The sequence below is a fragment of the Rhinatrema bivittatum genome, chromosome 6 (genome assembly GCF_901001135.1).
Source record: "Rhinatrema bivittatum chromosome 6, aRhiBiv1.1, whole genome shotgun sequence".
NCBI classification, from domain to species: Eukaryota; Metazoa; Chordata; class Amphibia; order Gymnophiona; family Rhinatrematidae; genus Rhinatrema; species Rhinatrema bivittatum.
The window spans coordinates 291,502,211-291,525,332 of record NC_042620.1 but is presented as its reverse complement, the minus strand read 5'-3'; the positions used below and the strand labels follow the sequence as shown (position 1 = coordinate 291,525,332).

Genomic DNA, 23,122 nt, shown 5'->3' with positions numbered 1-23,122 from the left:
TAGCGGAATTAGAAAATGTACAGAGAAGGGCAACCAGAATGATAAAGGTGATGGAATGATTCCCCTATGAGGAAAGACTAAATAGGTTAGGATTCTTCAGCTTGGATAAGAGACAGCTGAGGGGAGATGTGTTAGATCTGTAAAGTGAATGGAGTGGAACGGATAAACGCAAATCGATTGTTTACTCTTTCAAAAAGTAAAATGATTTAAGGTGAATAGGAGAAAATATTTTTTTATGCAGCGCATAATTAAACTCTGGAATTCATTGCTGGAGATTGTGGTAAAAGATGTTATTGTAGCTGGGTTTAAAAAAGGTTTCGACAAGTTACTGGAAAAAAGTACATAATATGATGGACTTGGGGAAATACACTGCTTATTCCAGGGATAAGCATCATGGGAATCCATTGTCCTTTTTGGGATCTTGCCATGTACTTCTGACCTGGATTGGCCACTGTTAGAAACAGGATACTGGGCTTGATGGACCTTTTGAGTGATCTTATGGCCTTGAATGCCACAGCCTCAAGGCCTCATTTCTGGTGTTCAGTACTCCCATTTCCACATATGCCCAGAATATGGTCTGTTCTGCAGGTCCTAGGTTCCTGGGTAGTGGACCTGAATGTAGAACCTTTTTTTACTCGGGAGGTATTTTTTTTCACAGTTGCCTCCTGCAAGAAATGGATCTTGAGTCTTCTTCATGGCTCTTTTGCACCATTCACATAATTCTTATAGGTTGAGAGGAGAGATATGATCTGAGGCAACTTTGAAGTGGGAATAGGCATCCTAGTGGAGAGTCAACAGCTCCAGGTCGAGGCTGAGGGCCAGAGCCAGCCATGTAGCATTTCAGGTATCCTGGCTTCTAGCTCAAAAGAATGCAGCCCAAATGGTAGCGGTCAGTGTAATGCCATTAGCTGATATGAACACATTGAGGGAATCTAGTGAGCCAAAGTTGGTCTGGGACATAATTCCCTTGCAGAAACTAGCACAGCTCACATGGCTGTCATCATACTGATGAAGTTTTTGAGCTAACTCTTTTGAGACCTTGCCATGTAAGGACTAATGGAAGTAGCCTTTGCCTTACTAGGGGTCAGATGGAGCACTTCCATGAGTCTATTTCAGATTAGCCCAATGAAGCTCCAAAATGAGCAAGTTCTTTAGACAAAAATGGAAAATAAGAACAAGGTGGTTTGGATATCCTGATACAACCGTGACTGGCATCTAGTCTTTGGAATGTGTTTCCACTGGAAACCTGGACATTCCTTGGACTAAGTTCTGAAGGTGCAAGCAGGGGTGCGCCTTCACCCTTTCCCCTAGTCAGAGAATTCTTCCCTAGAAGATCCCTTCCATTCTCTTTTACAACCTTAGCTGTTAAGAGAACCAGGCTACATAGCAAGGCTACTTAATGTCAGGGAGTTGAGCTTAGAGTTTGGAGCCTCTGCAATGTCAGTTTACCAGAGATGACAATATTTCCCATTGAGAAGTCAGTTCCTTCAATCTTGTCCTTTCAACAGAGGTGAGTGGGATGAAGGCATAACTCACAAATCGTGCAGAGACTCGCTCTGGGTTGCTGCAAGAGACTGTCATGGAAGCAGTCCTACTCTTTCAGATTATATATTTTTTTTTTAGATTTCAAAAACACAAATCCTCAACTGTGGGAGGTCTCATTGATTTGGAAGTGAGTTTAGTTTTGGAGGGATCTGTCATTCCTTTTTCTTGAACTTTATAGGGTAGCATCTCATTGAGTTTTATTGTTGAAGTCAAGCTTCTTGATGGCTTTTGATACTTGTAAAGGAAAGGTTATTTCTCTGCATTTAATCTTTTTTTTTGGAGTGTAATTTAGTTTCTGTCGGAATCAGAATTTTTTTCACTTATGAGGGTAAGAAAATTGGGCTATATCAGTCTGGGACAGGGACATAAGATATGCCATACTAGGTCAGACCAAGGGTCCATCAAGCCCAGTATCCTGTTTCCAACAGTGGCCAATCCAAGTCACAAGTACCTGGCAAGTACCCAAACATTAAATAAATCACAAACTACTATTGCTTATTAATTACTGTCAGCAGTTTATGGATTTAACCTCTAGGAACTTAAACCCAACTTTTTTTTAAACCCAGTTGCACTAAGTGCTGTAACCACATCCTCTGGCAATGAATTCCAGAGTTTAACTATACGCTGAGTGAAAAAGAATTTTCTTTGATTTGTTTTAAATTTATTTATTTATTTAAGGATTTTTATATACCGCGGCTCGTTAGCAAACATCACCTCGGTTTACAAAGAACATTAAATTAGCAACAAGCTTTACAATCCAACAGATAAAAGTAATGATATATAGCTGATAGCATAGAACTTACAATAATTGAACTAAATCAAGCTCGAGATTAGCTAGGTGTATAAGACTGGCGGATCAACTTAATAGTACATTATTAACAATACAGAAATAGCTACTTGCTAACTTCATGGAGTACCCCCTGGTCCTTCTATTATCTGAGAGAGCAAATAACTGATTTACATTAACTTGTTCATGATTTTGTAGGCATCTATCATATCCCCCTCTCACTCGTTTCTTCTCCAAACTGAACAGCCCTAACCTCTTTAGCCTTTCCTCATAGGGCAGCCGTTCTATGCCCCTTATCATTTTGGTCGCCCTTCTGTGCACGTTCTCCGCTGCAGCTATATCCTTTTTGAGATGTAGTGACCAGAACTACACATAGTATTTAAGGTGCAGTCTCACCATGGAGCGATACAGAGGCATTATGACATGACATTCTCCATTTTATTTTCCATTTCCTTCTTAATAATTTCTAACATTCTGTTAGGAATTGTCAGCACACTGGGCTGACAATTCCAATGTATTATTCACTATGACACCTAGATCTCTTTCCTGGGTGGCAACTCCTAAGAGAGAACCTAACATTATGTAACTACAGCAAAGGTTATTTTTCCCTGTATGCATCACTTTGCACTTGTCCATGTTAAATTTCATCTGCCATTTGGAAGCCCAATCTTCCAGTCTCGCAAGGTCCTATTGCAATTCATCACAATCCGCTTCAGATTTAACTACTCTGAAACATAGAAATGACGACAGAAGACGACCTATCGGCCCATCCAGTCTGCCCAGCAAGCTTCACACTTCTTTCCTTTCATACTTATCTGTTTCTCTTGGCTCTTAGCAACCCTTGGTTCTATTTCCCTTTCACCCCCACCATTAATGCAGAGAGCAGTGATGGAGCTACATCCAAGTGAAATATCAAGCTTGATTAGTTAGGGGTAGTAACCGCCGCAACAAGCAAGCTACACCCATACTTATTTGTTTACCCAGACTATGTTATTCAGCCCTTATTGATTGTTTTTCTTCTCCCCTGCTGTTGAAGCAGAGAGCTATGCTGGATATGCGTGAAGTATCAGTTTTTCTTCTCCCTTGCCGTTGAAGCAGAGAGCTATGCTGGTTATGCGTGAAGTATTAGTTTTTCTTCTCCCCTGCTGTTGAAGCAGAGAGCTATGCTGGATATGCATTGAAAGTGAAGTATGCATTGAAAGCCACATTAACTATCAACAAATATTGAATAAGCCTAATAATTGGTAATACCTATAGCCTATGAACTCTCCGTTAATTTTACATACTCTTACCCACCCCTGTTTTGTTTTGTTTTGTTTTGTTTTTTAAATTTGGAGATGGCATCCCTCCATCCTTCCACTCCGTGAAGGTGGAACACCAACCACTGGCCACTGGCATCCCGCTCCGTGAATGCCTCTGTGGCTACTGCCGCTCCGTGCAGCGTTTTGCTGCCTCCTCTTTATACACGTCCTCTAGACCTGATGGATCCACAGTGTTTATCCCACGCCCCTTTGAAGTCCTTCATAGTTTTGGACTTCACCACTTCCTCCGGAAGGTCATTCCAGGCATCCACCACTCTCTCCGTGAAGAAATACTTCCTGACATTGGTTCTTAGTCTTCCTCCCTGGAGCCTCAGCTCGTGACCTCTGGTTCTGCTGATTTTTTTCTGACGGAAAAGGTTTGTCGTTGTCTTTGGATCTTTAAAGTTTTTCAAGTATCTGAAGGTCTGAATCATATCACCCCTGCTCCTCCTTTCCTCCAGGGTGTACATATTTAAATTCTTCAATCTCTCCTCGTATGACATCCGATGAAGAACCTCCACCTTTCTGGTCGCCCTTCTCTGTACCGCTTCCATCTTGTCTCTGTCTCTTTGTAGATATGGTCTTCAGAACTGAACACAGTACTCCAGGTGAGTACAAGGGGAGAATCACTTCCCTTTTCTTACTCGATATTCCTCTCTCTGTGCAGCCCAGCATTCTTCTGGCTTTTGCTATCACCTTGTCACATTGTTTTGCAGACTTCATATCATTAGACACTATAACCCCTAGGTCTCTCTCCTGCTCCGTGCACATCAGCCTTCCTCCCCCCCCCCCCCCCCCCATCGAATACAGTTCATTTGGATTTCCACTCCCCATATGCATGACTTTGCACTTCTTAGCATTGAATCTCAGCTGCCATATCTTCGACCACTCTTCCAGTTTCCTTAAATCCCGTCTCATTCTCTCCACTCCTTCCGGCGTGTCCACTCTGTTGCAGATCTTAGTGTTGTCCGCAAAAAGACAAGTCTTACCTTCTATCCCGTCCGCAATGTCGCTCACAAAGATATTGAACAGGACCGGTACCAACACCGATCCTTGCGGTACACCACTTAAAACCGCTCTCTCTTCAGAGAAAGTTCCATTTACCATCACACATTGTCTTCTGTCCGTCAACCAGTTTGCAATCCAGGTCACCAACTCGGCACTCGCTCCTAAACTTCTCGTTTTATTCACCAGTCTCCTGTGCGGAACCGTATCAAAAGCTTTGCTGAAATCTAAGTAGATGACATCGAGCACTCTTCCTTGATCCAATTCCTTGGTTACCTAGTCAAAAAAGTCTATCAGATTTGTCTGACAGGATCTTCCCCTGGTGAATCCATGCTGCCTCTGGTCCAGCAATTCTCCGGACTGTAGATAGTTCATTATTCTCTCTTTCAACAGTGACTCCATTACTTTTCCCACCACCAAAGTGAGGCTAACCGGTCTGTAGTTACCAGCCTCCTCTCTGTTCCCACTCTTGTGAAGCGGGACCACCACCGCTCTTCTCCAATCACTCGGCACTACTCCCGTTTCTAGGGATCTATTGAACAGGTCACACAGCGGACCCGCCAGCACATCTCTGAGCTCCTTCAGTATCCTTGGATGAATCCCATCAGGTCCCATGGCTTTGTCCACTTTCAGATTCTTTAGCTCTTCCCATACATTTTCTTCTGTAAAAGGGTTTTCGTTTATTCCACTTCCTTCCAGTTTCTTGTTGTGTAGAGATGGTCCTTCTCCAGGGTCCTCTTTAGTGAACACAGAACTGAAATATTCATTTAATATTTCTGCCATTTCTTCGTCTCTCTCCATGCGTTGATCATTTCCACCTTTCAATTTCACTATACCACTTTGAACTTTTCTCTTTTCACTGATGTATCTGAAAAATATTTTGTTACCATTCTTTATCTCCTTGGCAATCCTCTCTTCCGCTTGACTTTTTGCCGACTTGATTAGTTCGTCTCCCTCAGTTGTCTCAAATATTGATCTTTGTGCTCATCCCTTTGGGATCTTTTATATTTCTTGAATGCTGTTCTTTTAGCCTTAATTTTGTCAGCCACCTCCTTTGAGAACCAGATAGGTTTCATTTTTCTTTTGCTTTTCTTTACATTTCTAACATATAGAGTAGTTGCCTTAGTAATTGCTCCTTTTAGATTGGGCCACTGCTGATCCACATCTCTCTCATTCTCCCAGCCTTTTAGTTCTTCCTCTAGGTACTTCCCCATTTCTTCAAAGTCCGTGTTTTTGAACTGTAAAACTCAGGTCTTTGTGCTTCTTTTCCATATTCTTTTAGTAATATTAAACCATACCGTTTGATCACTGGTGCTGAAGTGGGTGCCCACCTGGACATCAGAGACATTATCTCCATTAGTGAGCACTAAGTCGAGTATAGTTCCTTCTCTAGTGGGTTCAATTACCATTTGTTTGAACAAAGTTACTAGCATGGCATCCACTATCGCTCTACTATTTTTAGATTCTACAGATGGGATTTTCCAGTCTACATCTGGCATATTAAAGTCACCAACGATCACCACTTCTCCCTTCTTTCCTATCTTAAGGATGTCTTCAACCAGGTCTCTGTCCAGCTCTTCCTTTTGGTTTGGAGGCCTGTAAACCACTCCAATATAATCAAACAGTTTAACCTGGGACAAGCTGGGCAGAGCAGGACACTTTCTGGAACTTTAATAGTCCTTTAGCTATTAAATGATCCCTCAGCACTTATGTGCCAATATTAAACAGATTATTAAAGAACAGCTATACAATAAGAGAAATGCAGGTATACTGAATCTTAAAAACAAACAATTAGCAAGGAACCAAAACAACTAATATACAATACCAGACCTAGAGAAAGGTATAAACAGAGCAGTTCTACTACACAGAGAGCCCAGATATAAATGGAGCACAGAGCACTGTTAGGAATAGTGAAAGAAAACACAGCAGTTTTGTTTTTGGGTTTGTTTTTTTTCCCCAGAGAGAGCACCACAGAAATTATGAGTCAGAGCTCTAGAAAGAAGGGATATTGAGAGATTGTTTCTTTTTACACAGAGCTCAGAGACTATGAATCAGAGCACCAGTAGAGGAATAATAAAAAAAACACAGAGTTCTATTATGCACAGAAATTCTACTATATATTAATTTCAATTTTAACACAGGCTTATCTGCACTGGAAACAGAAGAATCCTCGCTTGGGCTGGCACTAAGCAGTCTTAGTGGCACAGCCAATCTGGACAGCCACTTCAAATTCTTAGTAGATCACCTTTGAGATGTCTGTAGGCGACCAGTTTTTTCTCAGATGTGTCCTGTTAAAGTACAATGGTTTCTAAGTCGTAGCCTATTGGTTAGAGTAGCAGGCTATGAACCAGGGAAGCCAAGGTTCAAATCTTACTGCCTCTCCTTGTGACCTTGGGCAAGTCATTTCACCCTCCATTGCCTCAGGTATAAACTCAGATTGTGAGCCCTCTGGGAACAGGGAAATAACCATAGCACTCAATGTAATCTGCTTTGAAATGGCTGAAAGGCGAAATATAAATATGGCATTAATTTCAGAAGTATTCGAGGAGAGGAGCACGTTGGCCCGCTCCAGCAAGAGTTTGCAGGTGTCAGAGGCTAGTGGCCCCATTTGACAATGGCACAGGACTCCTCTTAGGCAGAGTCAGAATTTGTCTTTCCAGAAGATAATAGCAGGATAGCTCCTTTGCCTCTATTGCAACCCTGCTCTGAGCCACCTCAGTGCGTATGTGTAGGCCAGAAGAGGCTATGTCTTTCTTTCCTTTTTAACCATGAAAATATGAAATACCCCAAGTCTCGTGTCCAGTATGTTTGTCTTATTAGATTGTAAGTTCTATTGAGCAGGGACTGTCTTTTTGTATGTTTGTACAGTGCTGCGTATGTTGTGTAGTGCTGCAGAAATATTTTTAGAAGTAGTAGGATACAGGAGTCTTGAGAGCTATTGTGGCTTCCTCCTGCCCGATCTCGGTGGAGCTTTAGTATGTATCATTTGTCTGGATAGAATGGATGATAAGGAAGGTGAAATTTAAACATACTTGTTAATTTCTTTTCCTTCAGTTCTGCCAGACTAGTGCAGAACCCACCCAGAGAAGCAGCAGCAATTAAGAGTTCTCAGTCTAACAAGTTCAGAAATCTAACAGCAAACACATTTTTGCCCATTCTGAAGGCAGCTGGTCTAATTGTGAACTTGGGGTAGGGGTTCTTATTCCTAGGTTAATAACTATGGAGTGAAGGTTTTCGGCTTTTTCAGGATTTAGTTGGGATGATGATTTGGAAACCAAAACAATTACCTTTGGTTGTCTTAGCTTTGACATAGGATACCTTCAGTATCTGTCTCCGTCTGCTGGCAGGAAGACATAACCCACTTGTCTGGACTGGTTTGGCAGGACTAAAGAATGACAAAACTTGCAATATTTTTGTTGTATCATTAGGTAAACTATGTTGTAAAATACAGTAGACGTTTCCTCCTAGAGAAGTTAATATAATGTTCACAAAATGGAAATTGTATATAAATGTTTGTGAATTCAATAAACAATCTGAACATAAATATGGCTGCTTATTAATAAATGTCTTCACAATAGTCTATTTACAAATAATTGTCAGTGCTTCCCATGTTTATTTGTATCTTTTGCAAATACTGCGCACATATAAATCCTTTCAGCTTAAAACTTGCCTCTGAAAATATTTCTTTGACTTTCTATACATGTTGCTTTTTTTTGTCCAATAGAAATCAGAAAGTGCAGAAGTAGAAAACTATAGTGTTGTGTGATTTGAGTTGCAGTATTGGGGACAACCATTCTTGAGTATTATGGAGGGGATACAACTGTTTGAGATGCTGTGATATTTTAGAATTCAGCAGTTTGATGGTTGAATTGTACTTACCTTGGGTTGTGGAGTTGAAGATTTGAGTTACATGAAGTGGTTTTAATATTTGGAGCTGTGGCATCAGTGTTATTTATTTATTTATTTATTTATTTATTATTTTTGTTATACCGAGTTTCATGACAGATATCACATCAACCCGGTTTACAATTAACAATGTGTGTAAAGCATAGCGTAACGTAATAAACAATATTCCCAATAAACTGTGAAACTTTAAATACAGTGAATCAATACCGTGTGTGAGAAAGTTACAATAAAACAGGGAAAATTAACTTGGAGCTGGAAGAGGGTTGAGTTTAGGTCCTCAGTAACTCTTGCTTTTTGTCCAACAGGTAGATGAGAGCCTCTGGTACCAGAGTAGCAGAATGGCAAGTAAGTATATCTCCTCTTTCTTAGAGGAGGATGTGTTCATGAGTTGAAGTAAAAAAATGTTCAAGATCTTGACACCGAGGCACATGGAGGAGCTTATGACATATAGGTCTGAGGTTCAATCCTCCTTAAATCCTCTGCTGTGTAAGACTAGCTCAACTTATTGCCCTTTCTTCATAAACTGTCCAGCATGCACACTTGGAACTGATACTGTAGATTGCTTTACTTCCTTCTGCTTTGCTTGCATATGTGAGATCCATTCCAGTCTAAGAAGTGCCTTAGAATGATTATTTACTGAGGTTAATCATTGCATAGTAAAAAGACAATAATAACATACTTGTACATAATAATTAGAATGTTTCAGTTTTTTATAAATCATTTATCTTTTATGTAATTTATTTGATTGAAAGAGATATTGTTGACTGGTGAACAATATCTCTTATATCTGAAGCACATTATTAATTAAATTAATTTAATTAAAAAACACTGAAATGTTGGCATTTTACTTTGTACTCCTTGAACATGTGGCTATGTACAAGCATGTAATATGATCAAATGCTAACAGTATGTATAGTTAATCACTATGGGGTAGATTTTTAAAGAAGCGCGCTTGGGGTACATTTGTGCTCGCCACCCGGCGCGCACAAATGTACCCCCGATTTTATAACGTGTGCGCTGCCACATACATGTTATAAAATCCGGAGTCGGCACACGCAAGGGGGTGCACACTTGTGCACCTTGAACGCGCCGAGCCCTAGGGGAGCCCCGATGGCTTTTCCCATTCCCAGGCCGGAGAGAACTTTTCTTCCACTCCCCTCCCTTCCCCTATCTAACCCATCCCCCCCCCCCCTTGTTTGACATTTTACGCCTGCCTCTGGCAGGTGTATCTTGCGCACGCCGGCCAGCTGCCGGCGCACCATCCCCCGACACAACCACTGTGCCGGAGGCCTCTGTCCCGCCCATGGACCGGCGCCACGTCCATGACCCCTGCCCCCTTCCCGCCCCTTTTTCAAAGCCCCAGGACATACGTGCGTCCCGGGGTTTGTGCACGTCGCCTAGCCTATGCAAAATAGGCTCAACGCGCGCAGGAGCAGGTTTTCGGGGTTACGCACGTAACCCTTTGAAAATCTGCCCTTATAATTTCATTGAGCTATTAATTGCTAAAAGTCTTCCTTTGTGATAATTTAAAATTATAAAATGTTGAAAAATGGAAACAGTTAACTTTCTATTTTATATTTATTTTCCTAATTGCCTTATACTAGACACTAATTTATTGCTTGAGTAAATATAAATACTTGAACTGTAGTATGAATAGAATCTACTAGATAAGGGAGCCCTGACCGACGTGCCGCAAATGCGCAGTAGAGAGCAGCTCTACCGTGCATGCGCGGGTGAGCACGTCGGCCAGAGTGGAGCGTGCCCGAAATAAAAATGGCGCTGGGTCCTCAGGAGCAGCGGCGGCGGCTAGGAGCAGGAGCGACGGCGGCGATGAGCAGGAGTGGAAGGAGCAGTAGCGGCGGCAACAAGCAGGAGCAGGAGGAGCAGCAGCAGTGGCGAGCGCGCGGGAGGATGAGCTGAAAGGGGAGGGGATTGAGAGGGGGGAGTGAGTGAGGGGAGGGAGGAGAGAGTGAGCTGAGGGGAGGAGTGAGGGGAGGGGGGAGGAGGGAGGGAGGAGAGAGTGAGATGAGGGGAGGAGGGAGGGAGAATAGAGGTGGGAGGGAGGGGAGGGGAGGGGGAGAGGGAGTGGGAAGGAAATGGACCGAAAATGTTTTTTAAATGTAGCCCGTTGTTATGGGCTTAACGGCTAGTATTTTATATAGAACCTCACAGACAATCAAACTGTTTCAAGTATGGTAAATAGTAATATGGTGGTTAGGTTTGATAACTATAAATAGGAGAAAAGTGAGAAGCATGCTCATGTGTGTATTTTGCATTAAACTAGTAAAGCAGCACTCCTGCTTACTCACTGAAGGCTTTAAATCTATGACAAGGACAACACAAAGTAGGTCTTATGTTTTAAAAACCGGTTCCTGGATTACAGGGTCATTTATCAAACCGTGATGTGGCTTTATTGTGTGCGTTAGGGCCTTACCGCAGGTGATAATGCCCTATCGCACCCGATAAGTACCGGATCACAAAGGTAATATTTAAATTTGGGAAAGGGGAGGGGTTTGGGCGGGGTAAAAACATTTTAATTCCAGTACCTCTTTGGGGGGTGATGTGTTACACATAATTCCGGCACTACTGCCAGCAATTAACACCATCTTTTCCAATGGCGGTACAGGGGCGATAAGGTACAGTGCAGCGCAGTTGCACCCATGGCAGGCAAAAATGCATCGCCGTGTTTTGGCTGGCTGCACAATTTCGCCCCCCCCCCCCACCCCCCCTTTTTTTTTTTAGCGTGGTGATGAATTTAAGCCATAGTTTGCTGCACTGACAAGTTCCAGAATGTCTTTGCATAACTAAACTAGATTCTCAGGATTTTACTTGATAGTATTCTCTCCTTGGGTCAAATGCAGAGTTGCAGGATTATTATAATAAACTTTGAGAAAAAGCTTGGATTGGTCTTGATAAATGTAAAAAAAAATTATGAAAATTGGAGCTGACTTGATGATTCAGCATAGGTGCTATGCATTACTGTATGGGAATCTTGAGTTTTGATTCCTGGATCAGGTCCACACCACTCACAACCCTTGAAGGAAGACAGAGCTAGGAACCGCTCTACTGGTAACATCTGCTGATCAGCTAGAAGAGTAGCAGTAGAGAAGCTCTGAAAGGAGGCTAGTCCTGCTCTCTTGACTACTGGAGTTCATTAAACTACCTTTCAAGATGTCAAGCAGTGTGGAATTGAGGGCTATAGTGTCAGTGATTTAGCTACTCTTTTTCCACAAGGTAACCATGCATCTCATGATTGCCAGATAGCCAACTGGCCCTTGGATGGCATTGTGTGGTGCTAAGGAAGGGGTTGTTTCCAGTTCTAATTAGGGATAAAATAAATAGGGGAAGAGGAGTTAGAGCAGAAAAAATAACAGCCACAGAAATCATTTGAATATTTATATACAACAGCATATTTTAAAAGATGTATGTTCTATACATCTATAAAGTGCTGCCTAAAAATCATAAATGATCTGCAGATGAGATTTATTTATGGACATTTGATAGTTTTTCTCATAAAGTGGATCTCAAGGTGGATTACAATAAAATTTAAATGAACAAAGGCATTTGAGTAGCTTACAATCAGGATGTGCAATTACAGAGAGAGTGAATTAAATGTTTCCCGTCGATAACAGGGCTGAATTAGCCATACTGTCATGGGATCTGTCAATCAGGTCCAGGAGGCGGAGCTTGTCAAAGCAGAGATCAGAGCTTTGCTCTCTGTGGCTGTGCGTGTGTTCCCGCGCAGGAAAGTAACGGAATCTCCTCAGTCGGACCTTTTCTTCTCCTCAGCATTCATAGAACAAAATATGTCAAAATCGGGGTTTAAGCCCTGTAAGTGCGGCAAGGTAATGTCGGTCACGGATGGCCATGACCGATGTTACCGATGCCTAGGACCAGATCACAATCGGGAAGATTGTGACTTTTGCTCTAGGATGTCACCCAGAGCACTGAAGCAAAGTGCCTACAGACTTCAGGAAATTTTGCCTCACCGGAACCATCGGAGGCTCATTCGTTGCCTGGCCCTGCGATTTTATCGGCTCCCTCAAAAAAGAGGGCATCATCGTGGGATCCTCAGTCCTCCAATCTTGGAGGTAAGGAGGTGGCAAGCCGACAAAGGCCATCGGATTTTCTAAAATCCAAAGAGTCACAATCGCCTGCGCAGGCCGCATTGGCGCCAAAAATCTCGGCGCCCAAAATTTCTGCGCCTAAGGCGCCTTATGCGCATACAAAAGTGTCTGCGCATAGCACTTCGGCGCCTGAAGAAATATCGGTGCACAACATCTCTATGCACATGGCGCCGAAGACACTTGTGCGCATGACGCCGAAGGCCCCTGCGCGCATGGCGCAGAGGATTTCTGCGCACAGGGCGCCAAAGACGTCTGAGCGCACAACCAAAAACAACTCTACGTGCACAGCGCCATCGACATCTGCGCGCATTGCGCCGACACCACCTGTGCGCCCAGCAGCAACCATACCTGTGCGCACGGCGCCGGAGACATCGGCGCCGATCACTCTTGCGCGTACGGAAACAAAAAGATTTGCGCATAAGTCTAGATCCGCGTATAAATCCAAATCCACGCATAAGACAGATGAGCACCTATCTCCTGTATTACAAAATGAGTTGAAATGAAGACGTGGACCCTCACACAGGTCTTCTTCAGCCTCTCCGTCAATAACCTCACCTCGTTCGGGTACTTCCCCTTCTTCGAGAGCGAATTCAACAGAGTTTACAATAAAACGTAGAAAATGATCACCATCTTCACGGAGGAGTCATACAGACTCGTAGTCACACTATTATCATAAGCACTCACGACGCTCCCACCACAAAAAGTTGGCAAAGAGAAGTGCAACATGGGAAGTAAGCCCTTCGAGTTCTATATCATCTCATATATTAACTTCAAACAACTTCTCTCACAGAGAGGTAATACAAGTTGCTTCCTCTACCGCTTCTACATCTTCAGAGGATTCGAGGGACATAATATGCGACGGAAAACAGAAAGACCATAAAGTAATCACCACTTTACCTCAGAACACACCAATGGACCCTAAAGCATGTGGGTCACAAGAACCAGATGATCGTACAATAATGCCTCCTCGTACAAAAGAGGCATTTTTTCAATTGTCCCAATACTTAGCAGGGTTTTATGAAACTCTTCAGTCATCATTCAAAATGACTAATATTGCTGATGACAGTTCTCTGGAACATAACATAGAAACATAGAAACGACGGCAGAAGAAGACCAAATGGCCCATCCAGTCTGCCCAGCAAGCTTCCCTCATTTCTTCTCCCATACTTATCTGTTTCTCTTAGCTCTTGGTTCCAATTCCCTTCCACCCCCGCCATTAATGTAGAGAGCGGTGATGGAGCTGCATCCAAGTGAAATATCTAGCTTGATTAGTTAGAGGTAGTAGGGGTAGTAACCGCCGCAATAAGCAAGCTACACCCATGCTTATTTGTTTTTACCCAGATTATGTTATACAGCCCTTATTGGTTGTTTATCTTCTCCCCTGCCGTTGAAGCAGGGAGCTATGCTGGATATGCGTGAGATATCAGTTTTTTTCTTCTCCCCTGCCGTTGAAGCAGAGAGCTATGCTGGATATGCATCGAAAGTGAAGTATCAGGCACATTTGGTTTGGGGTAGTAACCGCCGTAACAAGCCAGCTACTCCCCGCTTTGTGAGTGTGAATCCTTTTTTCTTCTCCCCTGCTGTTGAAGTTATGCTGGATATGCGTGAAGTATCAGTTTTTCTTTTCCCCTGCCGTTGAAGCAGAGAGCTATGCTGGAAATTTGTGATGTATCAGTCTTTCTCCCATGCCGTTGAAGCAGAGAGCTATGCTGGATATGCATCGAAAGTGAAGTATCAGGTACATTTGGTTTGGGGTAGTAACCGCCGTAACAAGCCAGCTACTCCCCGCTTTGTGAGTGCGAACCCTTTTTTCTTCTCCCCTGCCGTTTAAGCAGAGAGCTCTGCTGGATGTGTGAAGTAACAGTTTTTCTTTTCCCCTGCTGTTGAAGCAGAGAACTATGCTGGATATGCATTGAAAGTGAAGTATAAGAATGGAGTGATCAAGCTAGTTGAAAGGCATCAGGAATAGAGGAGGGTGGAGGTAGTAATTTGGTTATTTGGTTTGGGGTAGTAACCGCCGTAACAAGCCAGCTACTCCTGTCTTTGTGAGTGCAAATCCTTTTTTCCACATTTCCTCTTGCTGTTGAAGCTTAGAGTGATGTTGGAGTCACAGTAACCATGTGTATGTTTATTGAATAAGGGTATTGTCTCCAGGCAGTAGCCATCATTCTGGCGAGTCACCCACTCTTCATTGGCGGCCTCTTGACTTTATGGATCCACGCAGAATAATAGAAAACAGTCAGTGGAGCCTCCGACATCTCCCATAGCAAACCGACCAGCTTCACCAAATTATAAACAGGGTACATCATTTGATTCTCCTTCACCGCAAACATCGCCATCATCATCTACGGGATTCCCATCGGATCCGCAGGAACAACCTCAGGAGCTGTATTCCCCTCCAGAAGACCTTACATACCCAAAATTTCTAGAAAAATTGGGTACAATACTGCATCTAGAGGTCCAAAAAGAGACAGACCCTAGGTCAGAAACCCTTGGTCTCCTAAAAATTTTTGACACTCCAGGGGAACCAACATCTCTTCCACCACAAGAGCTCCTGCATTCAGTCTTACAGAAATCCTGGGAAACACCTTACGCTATCGCAGCATTTTCCAGAAAAACGGACATAAAATTCCGTATGAGGAAAACATCACCGTACTCTGTACCACAATTACCTCATGCTTCAATTGTAGTAGAGTCGGCGATGCAAAGATTTAAGAAAACAGTCACATTCCTCATACCTACCAGGCAAAGACAACAAATATTTGGATGAGTTTGGGAGGAAAATATACCATAATTCAATGTTGAATGCCCGAATTATGCACCATCAATTCTACATGGTACAATACCTATATGAGTGCATACAAGCTATAAAAGGTATGCTTTCTTCAACTGCGGATCGGATACCTCTGCCTCTTCATGATATGGAAGAGTGTTCTCGTCACCTTTGAGGTCAATCTACGAAGTATATGAAACATATTCTAGGGCATCGGCAACAGCCATTGCAGCCCGCAGATTAGCATGGTTACGCTTAAGTTCCATACGTGAAGATTTGCACGAGAAACTAACGAACCTCCCATGTACAGGAGATAACCTTTTCAGAGAACGATTTCAAGACACAGTGGGAAAACTAAAGGAAGAAGCTCTAGCAGTACAATCATTAGCATCTCATCCTAACTATTCGACCATACGTCGTTAAATTGGATCTACTCGTAGGCAATCCTATGCCAGGAGACCCTACAGATCTTACAAGTCCTTTTGTACACAGACTTACCCTGCGTACCAGCATCCTGCTCCACAACAGAATACCTCAAACCTACGTAGAGGTAAACCGCGTAATCAGAGACAGCAGGCACAACAACCAGTTACTGCAGTGAAAGCGACTTCATCTTTTTAGTTATCCAGCCATCTCCACAATATCAAGCACCACCCGGCAGGATTCATTCCTGCCTGACAGCTTGGGAGAGAATAACATCCGATCAATGGGTTTTGGAGATAGTACGTCACGGCTATCAACTCCAGTTTGTCACAAAACCCATATTACCTCATCTTTCCACTTTCAAGATGCAAAACTTCCAACCACAATTGGGGGAGGAAATTGCTTTGCTTTGCAAACAACAAGCAATTCGACAAATTTACCCAGGGACCCAATCAGTAGTATTTTATTCCCCATACTTCCTCATACCCAAGAAGTCGTGTGGCCTTCGCCCCATCCTAGACCTCAGGGAATTGAACAAATTTCTCACCAAAGAGAAATTCAAAATGGTATCGTTGAAATCAATCCTTCCTCTGATTCAATCCAACGATTGGATGTGTTCCATAGACCTCAAGGATGCTTACACACACATCACAATCCATCCATCCTCGTGGCGTTACCTATGCTTTCGCTACAGGCATCAACACTACCAGTACAAAGTTCTCCCCTTTGGACTATCGGCTGCACCCAGGGTGTTCACCAAATGCATGGTAGTGGTGGTGGCTCATCTCAGACAACAAGGTATAATCATCTTTCCATATCTGGACGATTGGCTCATAATCACCCCAAATCCAAACATCTTACTCGAACACCTCCATCAAGTGACACAATGCTTGCAAGAATTAGGATTGGTGATCAATTTTCAGAAATCACAACTACAACAAACACAACAGTTACAGTTCATAGGAGCATGCCTGGACACTATGTGCAACAGGGCATACCTACCAAGTGACAGAATATCACAATTCCGTCTTCTGTTACATACCTTGCACCATACTCGGAGACCTTCAGCGAGACAGGTTTGAGTAGTCCTCGGCCACATGGCAGCGGCAAATTTCATGGTTCCCAACACCAGGCTACATATGAGATGCCTGCAATGGGGCTTGAAACATCAATGGAAACAGCACTTGCAACCATTGACACAAAAGGTATCGTTGACCTCCGAGATGAGGAAAGACATAACATGGTGGCTCCTAAACTCCACCCTATCCAAGGGAGCATTGTTCAGTTCCCCTCCTCACAACGCAGTATTAACCACAGATGCGTCTCGCAAGGGCTAGGGTGCACACCTCGAGATTTACGAAACACAAGGGTTGTGGGCAATCTTGGAACAGAACCTGCAAATAAATTTACTGGAACTCAGAGCGATTCGCAATGCATTACGAGTGTTCCAAGACCACCTGAAAGGACGCAGGGTCATGATTTACATGGATAACCAAGTCGTGATGTTTTACATCAACAAACAAGGAGGGTCCAGTTCATGGTCCCTTTGCAAAGAGACCTTGACAATCTTCGAACATGCTCACCGAAATAGCATACATCTCCAAGCAACTTACCTACCAGGAGTTGCGAACACAAGAGCAGACAAGCTAAGTTGCATCTTTCATCCTTACGAATGGGCACTCAATACAGACATAGCCCAAGACATATTCATGCAGTGGGGGACACCTTCAAAAGATCTCTTTCCAACAGAGATCAATGCTCAAGTTTCCAAATTCTGCTCGATAAGACCAAGCCAATTCAGGATCGCTCAAGATGCCTTCTTCATCCCTTGGACGACAGGCCTCCTATACGCCTTTCCTCCTATACCACTCATTACAAGGACAATTTAGAAATGCATAGCAGACAAAGCTCAACTGATACTCATAGCCCCATCTTGGCCGAGGCAACCGTGGTACAGTTTCCTTCTCCGACTATCCATCATGGATCCAATTCGATTACCAAATCGCCAGGATCTTCTCTGCCAAGATCAAGGGACGCTTCTACACCCGCTACACTCATCTCTCCACTTGACAGCATGGAGATTGAGAGGCTCCTCCTAACAGAACAGGGAGATTCCACCTCAGCACAAGTCATCTTTTTAGAATCCAGGAAACTCTCCACAAGGAAAAATTATAGCTATAAATGGAAAAGTTACTCTACCTGGTGCACTTCCAAAGGTGTACCACCATTGGACTGCTCACCTGAGTTGCTCATTGATTATCTTCATATGCTATATGCAGTTGGTCTAACAACATCATCCATCAGAGTTCATCTCTGTGCCATAGGGGCATATCATAGACCAGTTAACAATATTCCTATATCCAATCACCCCTTACTATCTCGCTTCATTAAGGGGCTAACTCATATTCGTCCTCAGATCTCTAAGCCTCCAGTTCCATGGAACCTCAACATAGTTCTGGAACAGCTCATGCTTTCCCCATTTGAACCCATGGACTTGGCACATATTAAATACCTCACATGGAAAGTGGTATTCTTGGTTACAGTAACATCAGCACGAAGAGCTAGTGAATTGCAGGCCTTGGTCCATTATTCTCCATATTTACAATTTCATCACCAAAATGTAGTCCTCCGAACTCACCCATCCTTCTTACCAAAAGTGGTTTCTCAATTCCATCTCAATCAGACCATGGAATTACCCACCTTTTTCCCTAAACCTCATGCAAATGATAGGGAAAAATTACTGCATACATTAGATTGTAAAAGAGCTTTAGCATACTACAAAGAAAGGACAAACTCGGATTCCCATGTTTCTCAACTCTTTGCCTCCTTTGACCCAAAGGCACCTGGATTACCAGTGGCTAAACGCACCATCTCCAGCTGGATAGCACAGTGCATCAAATTCTGTTACCATAAACAGAAACTTCAACTACATTCACAGCCGAAAGCTCACCAAGTCAGAGCAGTAGCAGTCTCATTGGCACACCTAAGGAATGTGCAATCCATAGACATTTGCAAGGCAGCTACATGGTCATCGCTCCATGCCTTCACATCTCACTACTGCCTTGATCAGCAAGCAGCCACGGATGCGAAGACAGGGCAAGCAATCCTACAATCTCTATCCTCCTGTCCACGGTGACTGCCACACTGTCAAAGATCATGTACAAACATATATATCTACACAACTTGATCGGGAGCTTGGGGCTCCCATGACAGCATGGCTAATTCAGCCCTGCTATCGACGGGAAAAAGCAAGTTTGCTTACCGTAAACGGTGTTTCCGTAGATAACAGGATGAATTAGCCATGCTGACCCACCCTCCTCCCTGGCAGTCACCAAGTCTTCGACTACATTAAGGCTTAATCACAGACTGAGGAGATTCCATTACTTTCCTGCGTGGGAACACACGCGCAGCCGCAGAGAGCAAAGCTCTGATCTCTGCTTTGACAAGCTCCGCCTCCCGGACCTGATTAACAGATCCCATGACAGCATGGCTAATTCATCCTGCTATCTACGGAAACACCGTTTACGGTAAGCAAACTTGCTTTTACAAAAAAATCACAGAAATGGGTCATACTTGCATATGAATCATAGACGTTATATATATTCAGGTAAAAATCATAGAAAACAAGTCTTCCATAGCTTCTATGGAAAACAGTCCTTGATTTTTATGTGTTAGTGGACTGCTTCATGTCCACTTAACAGGGCCTTTTAAGTTTATAGTTATAAATAAGAGACTCGCTTGTGTTCTCCATCAACAAGCAGGGCTGAATTAGCCATGGTATATGGGTGACAACATTGGTCAGCACAAAAGAGATCCTTCTCTCCTAGCTCAGAGTTTTTGCTCTACTGAGCATGTGTGGGAGTTCCTGTGCATGCATTGCCTCATGAGCCCTTTGATCTATTTTTGTCTGAGCTTCTGCATGGACATGTAATCCTTTCTCTCTAATCTGTTGGATACTTCTTCTTTAAACTTACTTTGAGTTGCCTTGGCAGTCCTTCAACTGAACATTTCAGTGCTTCAAAAAACAAATGTAATATGAAAAGTATAATAAATGTCTGGCTCCAAGATGGCCATTTCACATGGCTTCAGGGATTGTGCTTATGACTGAAAGAAGTCCATCACAGATGGCCATGATATTTATTAAAAGTATCTGCTATGCCTGTAGCCGGATGTCACCAAAGACCCAGAGGAACACATCCTGGAAGATAGAAGAACTTTGCAGGTTGTTGAAAAGTTGATCCTTTTCTCGGCGTGATCCTGGAGTTGATCCTTTTCTCGGAGTGAGATCTTCTCAGGCTTCCTCTGCGCTGAGTTGAGTAGGAGCTCCTTCAATGCTCTTTCTGTGGCACCAGGTCAAGCAAAGTGCAAAAGTATCAAAAATAGGGGTCTGTGAGTCCTTTGCAAGTCCTGCAGAGCTTGTTGACATATGAAAAGAAGCACCATACTTCAGAATTTGTGGTGTAGTCATCACCTCTGAAGCTAAGGTCTGGTTCAGTCCTTCAGCACTTCTGGTGCCATTGATGCATTGGGCCCTGATGCTGTCAACTTAACACTTGCCCCCCTGCATCCCCAGTGATATGTTGGACCTCAGAATCATCGCCACTCCATGCCGTGGTGTAATTGGAGCACTTAATGCATTTGAAGCAAAAATAATCATTGTGGCCCTGAGGATGATTCATTGCACTTGCCTCCCTCCTTATCTCCATCCCATCTTTTTGATCAAGAACTTCATTTAGAGATAACAGATCCAATATGCTCTGTGATGCTTCTAGTTTCCATGTGCCTTCCAGTTCAGTTGACCTCAGAAGGGACTCCTTCCTGGAGTCCATTAAGAGCTGCTCAAGAGGATGACCCCATACTGGTCTCAGATGTCTCTTTCCCAACTCTAGGTTAGGGGACACAGTAGCCCATAGGCTAGGAAGCAGAATTAATTAAGGATTTCCTTGTCTTGCTGGCAACAGGTGACAAGGAGGGCACCCTTTAGACTCTTCTGACCAGAGTGGCAGATTTGTTCCCCCTAAGGGGGAGTCCTTCTAGCCTCCATACCCCAGGAGCTTCTATCAGAAGGCCCAGTGATTTGGATCTAGCTACCAGCTCACCCTCTTTGCTGAGAAATCTAGACAGTCTGAGGCAGGAGCATGGGACATCACCATCTGGAACATGCCTCGGGAGTATTCCCTTCTGAGATGATCAAGGACTCCACCCTGATCACCTTCATCATCATTTGTTATGGTATCATGTACCTCTCTGTTCTGAGAAAAGGTCTACAGGGATTCCCTCAGACCCCCTACCTGATAGGCCAGAGTATTCTTCACCACTGGAAGACCTCTCATACTTTAAATTCTTGGACAAGCTGGGTAAGGCAATAGGAGTCGATATCCATAAGGACAAGGATATCCACGCTGAGGTCTTTGGCCTTCTCCAGATTCTAGAAACTCTGTCCAAGCCTGCAGGAATCCCAGTTCATTCAGTCCTACAGGATTTACAAACAAAAATGTGGGAGGGTCCTGTTCTCCATTAGCTAGAAAACTGGATCTGAAAATAGATTATAACAAACGACAGGGCTTGGAATAGTTTAGCTGCACCATCAGTCAGTGGCAGTGAAGTCCAGCATTAAAACACGTTAAAAAGATTAGAATCTTCTACACCACATCATAATTTTGAGAGGATTCACCTTTTCCTAGAAGAGTGGTGGAAAATTAGAAAGTACTGGTGGGTCCTCAAAATTGTGGAGTCTGGTTACTGTTTACGCTTCTCCTGTCCCCCCAGCACTGCACCAGTGTTTGGTTTTCAGTCTGGATCTGTCTCATTTGACCCAGTTCCATCTCAATGTAGAGTCACATCTGTCAGTGGGCAATAGAACCCTTCCCTGCCAATGAACTTGGCAAAGAGTTCTATTTCCTTTTCCCCAAGAAGTCAAGGGAATTGAGACCCATTCTGGATTTACAAAAACTGAACAAGAGCCTGTTATGGAAGAAGTTCAAACTAACCCTTCACACCATCCTACCCTTTGGGATACTAGATATGCATCCCGGATTTCAAGGATGAGTATGCTCATATAATCATCCATCACTCTCATTGGAGATATATCTCCATTTTGTAGTGTATGCCTTTCACTACCAATACAAGTTCTCTGTTTTGGGTTCTTTGTGGCCCCAAGGGTCTTCATGAAATGCCTTGTGGCAGCAGCTCATTTTCATCACCAGGAAATTTGTGTCTTTCCTTACTTGGTCAACTAGTGACAAGGCCTTCCCAAGCAGGGGAAAACAGTCCAGCTCCTTCAAGTGTCAGAGTTCAGAATCAATTTGACCAAATCAAACCTTGTTCCTACCCAAAGAATCAAGTTCATGGGGCATGGATAGATTCCCTGGAGGCACAAGCACTCCTTTCATTGGAGTGGGCATTCTGCTTTCAAACCTTGATCTAGAACCAACTTCAATGGGATCAAGTACCGGCCCGAGAAGCCCTAGTTATCCAGGGATATATAGCATCAGCGGTGAATATAGTTCCTATGACCCACTCAACATGCAGATTCTTCAGTGGGGGCCTCTGCACTCACTCTGCTTATTTCTAAATATCAAGAAAACCAACATATTATGGGTAGAAAGGGATACGGATCTAAAGATTGGAAAGAATTTGTGGTTATCCACAAATTTTACATTGCCTTTACAGTCAGAGATCAAGAGTTTGGGGTTCTTTTGGACTCTCAATTGTCAATGAAGTCTCAGGTTAGTCATGTTATAAAGGTGACTTTTTATAAATTAAAGATGTTGCGTCCATTAAAAGAGTTGTTACCACCCACATTTTTTCAATCAGTGTTGCAGGCTTTGGTTCTTACCCATCTGGATTATTGTTCTACATTATACATAGAAACATAGAAATGACGGCAGAAGAAGACCGAATGGCCCATCCAGTCTGCCCAGCAAGCCTCACACATTTTTTCTCTCATTCTTATCTGTTACTCTTAGCTCCTTGTTCTATTCCCCTTCCACCCCCACCATTAATGTAGAGAGCAGTGATGGAGCTGCATGCAAGTGAAATATCTAGCTTGATTAGTTAGGGGTAGTAGGGGCAGTAACCGCCGCGATAAGCAAGCTACACCCATGCTTATTTGTTTTACCTAGACTATGTTGTACAGCTCTTGTTGGTTTTTTTTTTTTTCTTCTCCCCTGCTGTAGAAGCAGAGAGCCATGCTGGATATGCATTGAAAGTGAAGTATCAGGCACATTTGGTTGGGGTAGTAACCGCCGTAACA

General features: G+C 43.3%; 1 protein-coding gene across 1 annotated transcript in view; it reads left to right on the top strand.

Moving 5' to 3' along the window:
* Positions 1-23,122, top strand: part of PRRG3 (proline rich and Gla domain 3) — a 127,110-nt gene that overhangs the window by 59,995 nt on the left and 43,993 nt on the right. The window contains exon 2 of the mRNA XM_029607352.1: positions 8,850-8,889. Within this exon, the coding sequence (XP_029463212.1) occupies positions 8,883-8,889 (7 nt within the window). The 5' untranslated portion in view covers positions 8,850-8,882. The remainder of the gene's footprint in view (positions 1-8,849; positions 8,890-23,122) is intronic.